General features: G+C 44.4%; 1 protein-coding gene across 2 annotated transcripts in view; it reads left to right on the top strand.

The window, feature by feature from the left end:
- TMOD1 (tropomodulin 1) overlaps window positions 1–13,568 on the top strand; it is an 81,628-nt gene that overhangs the window by 33,506 nt on the left and 34,554 nt on the right. For both annotated transcript variants that reach the window (XM_055302199.1, XM_055302200.1), the window contains exons 3-4: window positions 5,283–5,439; window positions 12,342–12,461. In XM_055302199.1, coding sequence (XP_055158174.1) covers window positions 5,283–5,439; window positions 12,342–12,461 — 277 coding nt within the window. The remainder of the gene's footprint in view (window positions 1–5,282; window positions 5,440–12,341; window positions 12,462–13,568) is intronic.

Raw genomic sequence — 13,568 nt, 5'->3', positions numbered from 1 at the left:
CCCATGATTATTTCTGAAAACATATTAAAAATTTCATGTGTTTTTATAATTTTTAAAACCACTGAATTAAAAACTTAAGTATATACCTCTCTTACTCTAGCCCAGAGCCTGATATGGGCAAGACCCTCAAGTCAATATTTGTCGAATAAATGAATGAGTATCTTGACTTTCTCTACATTGGATTCTAGTCTGATAGGAACTTTAGATCAGATGTGGCAAAATGGCAACCCACAGACTCAGTCTGACCTGCAGATGCGTTTCATGTGACCTGAACATTGTTTTTAAAGTATTTGGATTTTGTGTCAATATTTAAAAATCAAGAGCTTTCACATAAAGATAAACAGATCTAAGACCACCACCCATATTCTTACATGGTGATACTTCCAGAGCTCAGTGGTGTAGAGGCACTGAAAGCTCCACTGTGCCACAGTCCTCACCACTCCCAAGCATCTAACAGATATAAATTTTGGCCTAAGATCACAGAGCTGCCCTCGTCACATGAGCACATTTCCAAGTATAAGGACATGAGGACATGCTCTAAGTCGTATGTACCAAAGTTGTCTCCCAAAGCAAATCTCCCCCCTCACCAACCTATCTTTGGAGTGAAGATGCACCAATAAAATGGTTGTGGGAACTTTTTTCCTCACCGATTTGATAGCCTGAGTCTGAGACTCAGTTTTAGGTACTAAGAGTCATGAGAGATCCAAGGCTATATTTCTCACCCATTTAACTTTTCTGTGACTAATTTACATAGTGAGACTTATCATGTCATCAAATAGGACACCATTTTAAATTTAGCCCCCTCTGGCCTGGCCAGTCCTAACATCACTACTGGCCACTGGCACACAAAGAGCCTTCTGTCCTTGGAGGTCCCTGACCGTTTAGCTATTGCATTAGGCATTTTTATAATTTTCCCCTGGATAGCATATGCCCTTTTTTTCCCCCTTAAAGTAGCCTCCACACCGAGCATGGAGCTCAGTGTGGGCCTTGAACTCACGACCCTCAGATCAAGACCTGACCTGAGATCCAGAATCAGATGCTTCACCGAATGAGCCACCTAGGTGCCCCAACATATGCCATTTTTAAATAACAGCTTTGAGATATAATTCACAAACCGTAAAATTCACCCACTTAAAGTGTGCAATTGTGGTGTTTTTTTTAGTATATGCACAGAGTTGTACAACCATCACCACAATCACGTTTAGAACATTTTCATCGTCTAAGAGAGAAAGGCCTATTTCTCTCCAGCCTCCTCAGCTCTAGGCAACCCAGCTCTCTGTCTCTATAGGTTCAACACTTGGTATAAATGGATTCCGATACTGTAGTCCTTCGTGACTAGCTTCTTCCACTTAGCATGATGTTTTTAAGGTTTCACCTATGTTGTAGGCATTTGTCAGGACTACGTTTATTCTTATCACCAAGTAGTGCCCTGTGGTACGTATGTACCACATTCTGTTTATCCACTCATTGAAATTTGAGTTGTTTCAACTTTTTGGCTATTCTGAATAATGCTACAGTGCTACTATTCTCACCAGCACTTGTGCTTTTCTGTCTTCTTTATTATAATCTGCCTGGTGGGTATGAAGTAGTGTTTCATTCTGGGTCTGATTTGCATTTCCTTGATGGCTAACAGCAGTGAGTATCTTTTCATATGTGTATTGGCCATTTTTGTCTTCCTTGGAGAAACATCTCTTCAGATCATTTGCCCATTTTTAAACTGGGTTAGTCGTCTTATATTTTCAGTCCTGAGAGCTCTTTACGTATTCTGGATTCTAGACCCTTATCAGATAGATGATCTGCAAAAATTTTCTTTCAAATTGTGGGTTGTCTTTTTACATTCTTGCTAGTCTCCTTTGAAGCATAAACATTTTTAATGTTGATGAAGTCAATTTATCTGTTTTTTTTCTTTTGTTGCTTATTGTTTTAGTAGCATATCCAAGAAACCATTGCCTAAGCTAGGGTCACAGAGATTTATGCCTGTTTTCTTCTAAAAGTTTTATAGTCTTAGTGCTTACATTCAGATCTTTGATCCATTTTTGTATATCATGTGAGGTCACATGCCATTTTCGAAAACAAGTTATAATGATAAATAACCATGAGTTTAAGAAATACGCAACTGCCTTTGGTTTTAATTAAATATCATTATGTTTTATTAAATATATCATTTAATGGGAAAAACCTTTCTAAAGAGGCTGGTTTCTCAATATTTACTTTAAAAATCTAATAATCTAAGAATTGTTAGAAAGGGCCTTTGATGTTTTTGTTTCTTAAAAAATCAACTGCTTTCAGTAAAGATTTAAATAAACCATATTTTAACATGCTATGTAAGTAATATTTTTAAAGTACATTAAAAACATCTTTATTCCCCTGTTGTAATATGGGCTTCAATTTAACAGTAGTTCTCAATGAGGGACCATTTTGCCCCCCAGGGGATATATGGCAACATTTGGAAACATTTTTGGTTGTCCCAACGTGGAGGCCACGTGCTAGTAGCATCCATTAGGTAGAGGACACAAATGCCAGTAAACAGTTGACAAAGCATAGGACAGGCCCCATGATGAGGAATCATCCAGTCCCAAATGTGAATTGTGCCAAGGTTAAGAAACCCTACTTTAACTAAATCAGTGGCCTCTATCAGATATATTCTTTTTTTTTATTTTTTATTTATTTATGATAGTCAGAGGGAGAGAGAGAGAGGCAGAGACACAGGCAGAGGGAGAAGCAGGCTCCATGCACCGGGAGCCCGACGTGGGATTCGATCCGGGGTCTCCAGGATCGCGCCCTGGGCCAAAGGCAGGCGCTAAACCGCTGCACCACCCAGGGATCCCCTATCAGATATATTCTGAAAGAGATATGAGTTTGCAAATTCTCTCCTCCTCAGTTGTAGCCTTGTGGGTTTTTCCCATCACCAATCCTTTAGGGACCAACACGTGCCCCAATACCTCACTGCCATCAAAACCCTTTAGAGTGACAAAAATCTATCAGGTCTTTCTTTGTGGGAATCATTGGGAAAACACTTGCTTTCAATGCTTACTTCATTTTATATTTGTACATCTTCATTTTTTTTAATTTGGAGACATATTTGGATAATACATCTTCATTTCAACATACACAGTTGGGTAACCAATCTCCTGCTAAAATGTATTTTATCTGATTATAAGTGGTAATTTGTGAGTGCTCGGCAGTGGGCTAAGCACTCTTCCTGCATTATCTAATTTAACGTTCTCTCTTTTTTAAAAAAAATTTTTTTATTGGAGTTCAATTTGCCAACATAGCATAACACCCAGTGCTCATCCTGCCAAGTGCGCCCCCTCAGTGCCCATCACCTAGTCACCCCAATCCCCCACCCACCTCCCCTTCCACTACCCCTTGTCTAATTTAACCTTCTCAATGAGCTCGAGACAGTAGCCATCATTATTCACAACTTATAGCTGTAGAAACTGAGGCCCAGTGATACTAGGCAACCTACCCAACATTATCTAGCTGGAGTCAGCACTACATCAGGCCAGGGCGTAAGCCTGATGGGGGTCAACTGTGAGGTGCAGGCATGTCACAGAGAATTTGGTTTGATCAGAGTAGATAATCACAGATGGAGGTTTTTTCTCTCTTACTTGAGTCGCCATGATTGCCCCACCATGGGAGAGATGGGGTGGACACACAGCCAGCCACAGCAGATCCCATCTCACCCAGGACATGCCCACAGAAATGTACCTCACCTGTGGGCCTCATCCACCTGTGTGTCATGGTGGGCAGTAGCCAAGGACTACTGCATAAGAGAAACTTGGGTGTCTGTGGCATCACTTACATTCCTGATGCTCACCCCAAAATCAGTCATGGCTTTCTTTTCTACGTCCTGGCCCATCGTCTTGTGACATGCTCCAACTCCCATACTTTGCTGACTCATGGCCCGCATCCACTTGCACCCAACACTCCGAACTGAGCAGTGCCTCAGTGGTAAACAGTGAGAAAACATCTTGTGAAAGATCATACTGCCCTTAAGCAGCAGCATTGTCCTCCCAAGCTTTAGCCCTCAGTATGCCAGGCCCACAGCTCTCTATATATACCTGATATCGTCCCCTCTCAGAGGGGGCTTTCCAAAGGATCTGGACTATGTGGGGATGGCTGCAATTATGCATTTTGATAGTACAGAGATTGGAGGTGGGATGGCTCTCTAGGTTAGCTGGTTTGGGGGTGCAGCAAGAAGTGGGGTGAGATTCTGCTCACCTCTACCTTGTAGTCAACCTCCACTAGGTCCCCGAGTGAAAGGGGGTGGGGAGAGAGCAATAATTGGAAGTGAAGACTGCCCTCCTCCCCGGCATCTGAAGAAGAACCCTGGTTTTTGTTCTAGATCTGTCCCCGCAACTCCTTGGGCAAATCTTTCCTTGCTCTGGGCCTCAGTTTCCTCTTGAAGGGAAGGTGTGTGCAATAGACACTCTCTAAGCATCCTTGCAACCATAAACTTCTTTGAATCTCTAAGGCACTGGGGGCTGAGGTAAGGGAAGACTACGTGACTCAAATCTACCCTAATTCTAGTCCGCTTTAATAGCAAGCCCTCACCTAGAAGCCTAACCGTGTTTGAAGAAGGAACACGATTGGCTGATGCTATCTTTCTTGAGACACCCATCGCCAAGGGCAACGTTCAAAATATTTAGCAGCCAGAGTGGCACGAGCATGGCCTGTCAGGAGGGTGGAAAGCAGCTGGGAGGGCCGTCCAGGGCTGCAGCCCAAAACCATGCCTCACCCACCCCATAGCTCTGCTGAGCCTTTCCCTGCTTGGTTATCGGGGCTGTCGCTTCTTCCCTGATTCCGCATGCAGGGCACTAACTCAAGGCCCTTGGGTGTCTTCTCACCCCAACCACTGTATGCACAATAGCTGTAATTATCTGCATCCAAATGCCAACTTAATTATACTCACACTCACAGATGCCCTTGGAATGCCCCTGTATGCTAAGCCCTGTGTCGGCTGCTTCTTCACCCCCTTGCCTTCAGAAATATTGACGGTTTAGAGACTCTAGATAATTAAGAGACCTGAGTCCTAGCCTCACTATGCCTCTCATCTGCTGGGTGATCTTGGGCAAGTCTCTGCACCTCCCAGGTGTCAGATTCCTCACATGTAAATGAATGGCCTGGATTGATTTGATGGGCTCTGAGGTCCCATTGGTCAAAGATGAATTTTGGGAGAAATGCAAGTCTTCAGCAGCTGACCACTCTCTTTCTCTTTCTCTCGTTCTCTCTCTCTCTCTCTCCCTCTGTGTCACCCGGCCCCACAACCTCCACTGTAGAATGCACTGCTGCCTGCAGGCCTGAGGCAGAAGGATCAGACCACCAAGGCGCCCACGGGCCCCTTTAAAAGGGAGGAGCTCTTGGATCACTTGGAAAAGCAAGCAAAGGAGTTTAAAGACCGAGAAGATCTGGTCCCCTACACAGGGGAAAAGCGAGGTACTGAATAATGTTACTCTTATAAATACATCACTCCCCATGCATCCTTGAGTGCCACCTGTATGCCAGGCCCTGTGCTGTGCCATATGGGTCTGGGCCTCCTAACCCTCATGCCCGCCCAGCCTAAATTCACAAACCCAACACCAAAAGCATCAATGCATGATGTAGATTTAGTGAAGTTTGGGGTAAACCAAGGAAAGAGTGATACCTACCCAGATCAGTAAAACATTCCCCTAAATCCCCTTTAACCAGGGTGTCCTGATTATTTGTCATGCAAACCGAGATGCTTTTGAAAATCAAAGAGGACATGATTAATCAAGACATTGGGACATAAGGCCTGCACACGGCCCGTCCTGTACAAAGTGGGAGCAAGATCACCTGTCTCTACCCTAACTGTCCCTGCTCTCCCCCCCCCCCCCCGCCCAGTGTTCCTTTCTCTGGCAGCTGCATCCCCTCCTCCATCTGTCCTTCTGCGACTCTCTCTCTCAGCCCAACACAAGTCATCTAGAACAGAGAGGCACGCCCTGCCCCTCCAGCCCTTCCAGGACTTCCCCTTGCACTCCCAACCATTCTGCTGTAGTCTTGTGTTGTGTTCCCCCTCGCTCACCCTGCTGCTGCCCCACAGGCCTCCTTCCATTCCTCACACATTCCAAGCTCTTTTCTGCCTCAGGACCTTTGCCTGGACCCTCTGCCTGGACCGCTGCTCCTGCTCTCTGGCTCATGCTGTCTTCATGGCTGCCTCTTCCTGCCCTATAAGAGGCTTCATGGTTAGAAACACCGCCTGCTATCCTGGCACTACCACTTACTAGCTGTGTGAGCTTGAGCAGAGTTTTGAATCTGCTATGCCTCTGTTTCCCCCTCTGTGAAATGGGATGAGGAAGATAATATTACCAGCCTTGTGAGGTTGTTATGAGGATTGAGTTAAGATACATATAAAGCGCTTAGCTGGGCACCTGGCCCATAGTGAATGCTATGTAAGTACCAGCTATTATTATCCTCTTGGTCTCAACTGTACTGTCTCCTCTTTCAGGGGAGTCTTTCCTGTCCACTCTGTTTAGGACATACAGTCCCTTCAGCTCCCCCCTGGGTTCTTCTCCATCTCAGGAGCCTGTGTATCCTTCAGAGCAATTTCCACTTTATCATTTTCTCTTTATTTACCATTCCTCTCTCCTACCGGCCGTGAGGGCAGGGCCTCAGGCTGGTTTTGCTCACACAGTACCCCCGGCACCCAGCACAGGGCCTGGTGTACAGTAGGGCTCAGTAGAGAGGTGTTGAATGAATGAGTTAAAATTAAATAAACCTACAGTGAGTCTTGTGGGCTGCTTCCTTACAATAGAAGCTCCACGAGTACAAGGACCCCATCTGTCTGGTTCATCATTACATCTGCACCTAATAAACACTGGCACGTAGTAGGCATCCGATAAGCATTTGTGGAAAGAAAGCATTCATTCTAATCAGTTAATTCATTGTGTAATGGTTTATTTCCAGGCTCTTCTATTCTCCCCACCCCCAAGATTATAAACGTGATGAGCCTAGGGTCCACGTCTGTGGCTTTTATCTCTATATCTCTGTCATATGATAACTAATCAAATGAAAAAGCAAGCAGAGGTAGCCTCATAGTGGGGGATCTTGAGCCATACAAACCCTAGACTTGGAGCTCAGTCCAGATTTTACAGAAAACCTGGAAGGTCAGGGAAGCCCAAGGGGCATTTAGATTACAGAACATCTGGAGGATTGTGTGGTCTGAGGCATCCTGGAGGAGTGGCAGGGGGAGGAGGCCTTGACCGTGAGGGCTGGGTGTGCCCAGCTGAGAGTGGGCACAAGAGGTCTTTAAACAAGGCACTTGTGCCATGAGGAGTGATTTCTGTGCAGCAGATAAACATCATGGAATCTCTGGATTTCATGCAGCCTTAGAACTCCCTTTGTCCCACCTGTGCATTTGAAAAAGGGGGACACCGAGGCTGTGAGAGAGTCAGCAGCACAGCTGGGTGGACTGAGGATAACCAAGGTCCCATGTGCCCACCACCCTACGAGGGAAGGAGCCGGAGATTGGGGGTGGGGGGTGGGGAAGGGAATCTGGGAGGTACACAGACCAATCCTGCTGCCCCTCTGTGGCAGGCTGGCCTGGCATGAAGCCAGGAACAGCTCTCCAGACTCCCAGAGCCTGACGGCCTTCATGAAAAACCACGCTGACCCAAGGAGGGTAGCTAGAATTTATTCTGTTTCCCTATGATGACACGCCTAAGAGATTTATCATCACCACCACCAGCAGCAGCAGCAGCACCATAAAGCATTTACATGTTGATTGTTGGAGTCTTTACAGTTTGAATTAAGTGGGGGTCTCAGCAGAGAGTGTGGGGGGAGGACTCCGTCTGGCTCTAACAGGCAGACTCAGGGCCATGGTGTCTGGGCCTCGCTGAACATTTACTTACCTAACGCCGGGCCTCGAACTAGCCAAGGATGAGGGGAAACAGCACCCCAGCCTCCACAATGCTGAAGAGAATACAGGAGGAGCCATAAACTGGTGTGAAGTCCTGAGGAATCTGGACTTTCATTCACTCTCACTCAAGTGGGCGGGGGGGAGTCAGAATAAAGCTTCTATGCAGGATGTTTTTAGTGCAGAATTATATTGAATTCTCCCTGTGGAATTAGATTTGACTGCACATGCTGAGGATAAAGTCAAATAAGAGAGATTTAAGCAAGACAAAGGTTTAACTTTCTTTCATTTAGCTGCAGGGCTAGGCATTCTGGGCTGGTAAGGGATCTTCCCTGGCATTAGCCATCAAGACCCTTTCCAGTTTTTCATTCTGCCCCCCGGGCAGTATGTCCTTGTCCTCATGGTCCATCTGGCTGCTGAAGCTCCAACCATCACATCCACATTCCAACTAGTAAGATGAAGGAAGGGAAGAAGTCCAAAGCCCCTTTTGTATCTTCGAGCCACTGCCTTTGCTGGAGGCACCTGCCACAGAGGTGTAAGAAACCACAGGTCTGACACATATATTGAAAGTCCAGCCTACACATTGCATTAGTCATTTTTACAGCACATTTTCTTTTTAACCATTTTGTTTTCTTTGTATGTTTTGCTCTTTTCCAGATACAGCTCTGTTGGAGGTTGTGATACATTTTCCCTCAGATGACTTTGTTGTATGTTCTGCTCATATATGTAACTGATTTTTGCTATAAACAACTTAAACAATAAAATAAAGTAATTCAGGGTAATTCTCTCCACTGAGTGATAGGCACTGATCCCATTTTAGTGAATACTCTTCTGGACTTTTCTCTCTGCACTCCCCACCCTCCCCACCACTCCCATTACAATTGTGGTCCAAGTCTCCATCATCTACAGCCCTGACTGTTGCAGGAATCTATCTCCTCACCAGCTCCAGGCTCGCATCCTCACCCCACTTTGGGTGATTCTCAATCAATAGCCAAAGTGAGCAAGTTTCTTTTTTTAAATTGAGATAAAATCCACATAATATAAACTTAAGCAACAATGCTTAAAGCAAACAGTTCAGTGGCATTTAGTGCAGCCACAATGCTCTGCAACCCGCACCTCCATATAGATCCAAAACATTTTCATTACTCCAGAATAAAACCCTATGCCTAATAAGCAGTCACCTCTCAGTCCCTGCACTCCAGCCCCTGGCAACCACCAATCTGTTTCTATGGATATGTTTATTCTGGGTATTTCCCATGAATTAAATCATATAATATGTGACTTTATGTGTCTGACTTCTTCCACTTAGCATATTGCTTTTGAGACTCACTAAATTCCTTTTTATGACTGAACATTATTACACAATTTGTTTACCCATTCATCTACTGATGAACATTTTGGTGGTTTCCACTTTTTAGCTACTGTGATTAGTGTTATTATGAACATTCCTGTATAGGTATTTGTTTGAGTACCTGTTTTTAATTCTTTGGGGCTTATACATAGGAGTGGAATTACTGGATCACATGATAATTCCACATTTGTACCATTTTACACAGCCACCAGCAATATACAAAGGTTCCAGTCTCTCCACATCCTTGCCAACATTTGTTCTTATACATTTTGGTTTTTATTGGAGCCATCCTCATGGGTGTGAAGTGACATCTCATCCTGGTTTTGATCTGCATTTCTCTAACGACCAATGCTGTTGAGCATCTTTGCGGGTGCTTATGGGCCATATGTATACTCTTTGCAGAAATAGCCTTAAGTTCTTTGTCCATTTTTAAATTGGGTTGTGTTTGTTGTTGAGTTGTAAAACTTTTTTTTAATATATTCTGGATACTGGACCCTATCAGACATGTGACTTCAGTATGTTTGTCTTTTCACTTCCTTGATAATGTCTTTTGAGGGGCAAAGATGTTAAATTTGGATAAATTTAATTGCTCTATTTTCTTCTTTTGTTGTCATATCTAAGAGTATATTGCCAAATCTAAAGTCATGAATATTTACACATAGATTTCCTCTAAGAGTTTTATAGTTTTAACTATCATATTTCAGTCACTGATCCATTTTTAGTTCATTATTTTGTATATGATGTGAGATAGGAGTGCAGCTTCATCCTTTACATGTAGATGTCTGGTTCTAGTGCTACTTCTTCTTCTCTTTTAAATATTATTTATTTATTTGAGAAAGAAAGAGAGAGAGAGAGTAAGTGAACAGGAGAGGCAGAGGGAGAGGGAGAGAATCTCAAGCAGACTCCCTGCTAAGCACGGAACCTGATTTAGGGCTCAGTCTCATGACCCTGAGATCATGACCTGACCTGAATCCAAGAGTTGGATGCTTAACCAACTGTGCCACCCAGGTGTCCCCCAGCACCACTTCTGGAAGAAACAATTCTTCCCTGACTGAACGGTCTTGGCACCCTTGTTAAAACTCAATTTTCCAGGGATGTATGGATTTATTTCTGGACTCTCAATCCTAGCCCATTGTCTATATGTCTATCCTTGTCAGTGCACAGTATCTAGATTTGTAGTAAGTTTTGATATCAGGGAGTCTGAGCCCTCCGAGTTTGTTCCCTTCAAGATTGTTTTGCTTTTTGGGGACCTTTTATGATTCCTTATTAATTTGAGGAATTAATTGGCTTTTCTAGTTTTGAAAAAAGAAGAAAAGAAAGAGGGCCATTGTAATTTTGATAAGGGTTGCCTTGAATCTGGAGATTGCCTCAGGCAGTGTCGCCATTTTTTTTTTTTTTTTTAGTGTCGCTATTTTAACGTTGTCTCCCAATCCATGAACGTGGGATAGTTTTTTTTTTTTTTCAATTTATTTATGATAGTCACAGAGAGAGAGAGAGAGAGAGGCACAGAGACATAGGCAGAGGGAGAAGCAGGCTCCATGCACCGGGAGCCCGATGTGGGATTCGATCCTGGGTCTCCAGGATCGCGCCCTGGGCCAAAGGCAGGCGCCAAACCGCTGCGCCACCCAGGGATCCCGTGGGATAGTTTTCTATCAAGTTTTCTTTCATTTCGTTCAGCAATGTTTTCTACTATTCCACACATGAGTCCTTCAGCTCTTTGCTAAAATTTATCCCTAAGCATTTTATTCTTCTGGATGCCATTGTAGGTGAAATTATTTTTCTAGTTTTTCTTTCAGACTGCTTATTACTGCTATGCAGAAATACTACCTGTTTGTGTACATTGATCTTATACCTTGTAACTTACTCCTAACAGTGTTTATCAGTCCTAACAGTGTTTTGTTGAATCCTTAGGGTCTTCTGCATATTGTATCCTGTCATCTACAAACTGAGATAATGTTATTTCTTCCTTTCCAGTCTGGATGCCATCTTTTTTTTTGCTTGTCCATTTGCTCTGACTGGAACTTTCAGTGCAGCGTTGAACAGCGACAGGGAAGGCAGGCATTCCTTGTCTTGCAGCTGATCTTTGAGGCATATTTCCTCCCTCTGTCAGGTCCCAGCTCATAGGCCATCATCTCAGTGGGGCCTTCTGTGATCACCCTACCCAAAAAAGCAGTGCCTGCCTCATCTAGACCCCAGCCTAGAACTTCCTAGTCTTTTGTTCTGCTTTATTTTCCTCGGCCATGCTTAATACCATGTGACATCTTTGCATGCTTATTTACTGTCTGTCTCTTTCACTAAATTATAAATTGTTCTGTGCTGTTCCCCTCATTCCTAGAAAGGTGTCTGGTACTTAGGAAGCTCTCAGTAAATACCCGGTGCCTGAATGAAAGGATACATGCAGGCATGTATGCAATTTTCATCCATGGAATTAAATTGTTCCATTTTACAGACTTGCTTTTTCACACATTATGTCTTGGGCGTATCCTTCTTCATAAGCAGATATCTCCATCATCCTTTATGATAACTGTGGGATCTCTGTCATATCGATGTCCCATAATTTCTTCAACAATCACCTGTTGGTGGTCAGTGCAATGATCATCCTTGTGTGCTTCTTTGCTCCCTTGTACAGTCATGAGTCTGACACTTTAAAAACATCATGTCTCATGAGACAAGGATACATTTTTGCTCCCTATTCTTTTAATAATCTGAATATGTTTTGTTTATTTTGTTTAGAAATGTTTCTAAATTTTTCTCTCCTATCCAAACCCTTGGTGAGGGTATCCCAGAGCCTGACATTCAATTACATTTTTCTTTTGTAGCTCTTGGCTACTTACAGGTCATTTTCATTAATGACCAGTGTTTTCTATAGTGAGCGGTCTAGTTTGACCAAGTTTTAAAGTTCTTCTTTTCAAATGTGAGAGGTGCTCTGTTGGAGATCTCTGATTCTTGTTCTTTGGGGGAGTTTTGGCACTGGGTCCCCAGAGGGAGAAACCTGACGTGACTGAGCTCAGCACTGAGAGATCCATAGGGATCTGGGACAGTCCACCTGGGGCCGTCACCAGAGACTGCCCCAGTGCAGCTGCATGCCCTGTAACGGGCACTTGTGTCTTGCAGGAAAAGTCTGGGTCCCCAAGCAGAAGCCAATGGATCCCGTGCTGGAAAGTGTGACTCTGGAGCCAGAGCTGGAGGAGGCGTTGGCAAATGCCTCAGATGCAGAACTCTGTGACATCGCAGGTAAGAGGCTTTCCGGAAGCTTCTGCGTGTCTTTTAGAAGGGTTTGACCTGCCTCTTCAGGGAGTCTTGGATGGTTTATTTCAACATGAACACACTCTTTGTTTCTAAAAAGGACTAGAGGAGATCTCAAATAATAAGACAGAAACCCATTCACAAAAACCAAAATGAGGAAAATAGAAATAAAACCACCCAAACCTGTCACTCCACAGAGCCATCTGTTGTTGCCATGAGAGCCAATACCAGAGAGATGTGGAAACATCCCAGGGAGGGCCAGCATAGGTCCTCTACCAGCCACTGGATCAAATCTTGCCCAAGCCACCTGGGTGGGAAGAGAGAGCAAAGGGGAAGGGACAGAGGGTGTGGGCAGTTCGGATTTGGGAGGCTCACAAAGTGCTGGAGGGAAGTCATCTGACTTTACAACCTTGTAAGACTCAGAGAACTGGGCTTTGAGGAGCTCGCCCCCTCATCTCATATTTGTATAACACTATCCATGTCAAAATGTGTTCCCATACAATTTTCACAAATAACCCTTAAGCTCCAGAAGGTGGCCTGATATTCAGAGCTCTTCATCACCCTTGTCTCCCTGCTACAGTCTAGTCCCTGCCCTGTGTGCCCTGAGTTCTGACCCTGTCGGGGATTGGGCTCGGGCTGCAGCAAACACCCCACATGCCCACTGTAGTACTGCTCCTTGGCCTGGAGGGTAGGGTGTGGGCTTTTCATTCTGCAAACATGGGAGCTGCTAACCCCTCAGCCCAGATAGTGACAGGAGGTGGATGGGGTGAGAAGAGACTCAAGGCAAGTGGGAAGGGGAGAGAAAACCTAGAATCAGCTGTGACTGTCCAGCCATGATACTGAGGTTAGGGGAAGAGTCAGGAAGGTTCCATATTGCTGACTCCAGGAACTAAGTGGATGGTGGTACCATTAATGAACGTGGGTATGTTAGTCTGCTGGTGCTGTCATACAAAATACCACAGGTTGGATGGTTTAAACAACAGAAACGTACTTTCTCATAGTTCTGAAGGCTAGAAGTCCAAGATGTTGGCAGGTTGGTTTTTTTCTGAGCCATCTCTCCTTGGCTTGCAGATGACCACAGCTCACTGTGTCCCT

The sequence above is a fragment of the Nyctereutes procyonoides genome, unplaced genomic scaffold (genome assembly GCF_905146905.1).
Source record: "Nyctereutes procyonoides isolate TBG_1078 unplaced genomic scaffold, NYPRO_anot_genome, whole genome shotgun sequence".
Lineage (NCBI taxonomy): Eukaryota > Metazoa > Chordata > Mammalia > Carnivora > Canidae > Nyctereutes > Nyctereutes procyonoides.
The sequence above is the reverse complement of the archived record's forward strand: the minus strand, read 5'-3'. Positions and strand labels throughout refer to the sequence as shown.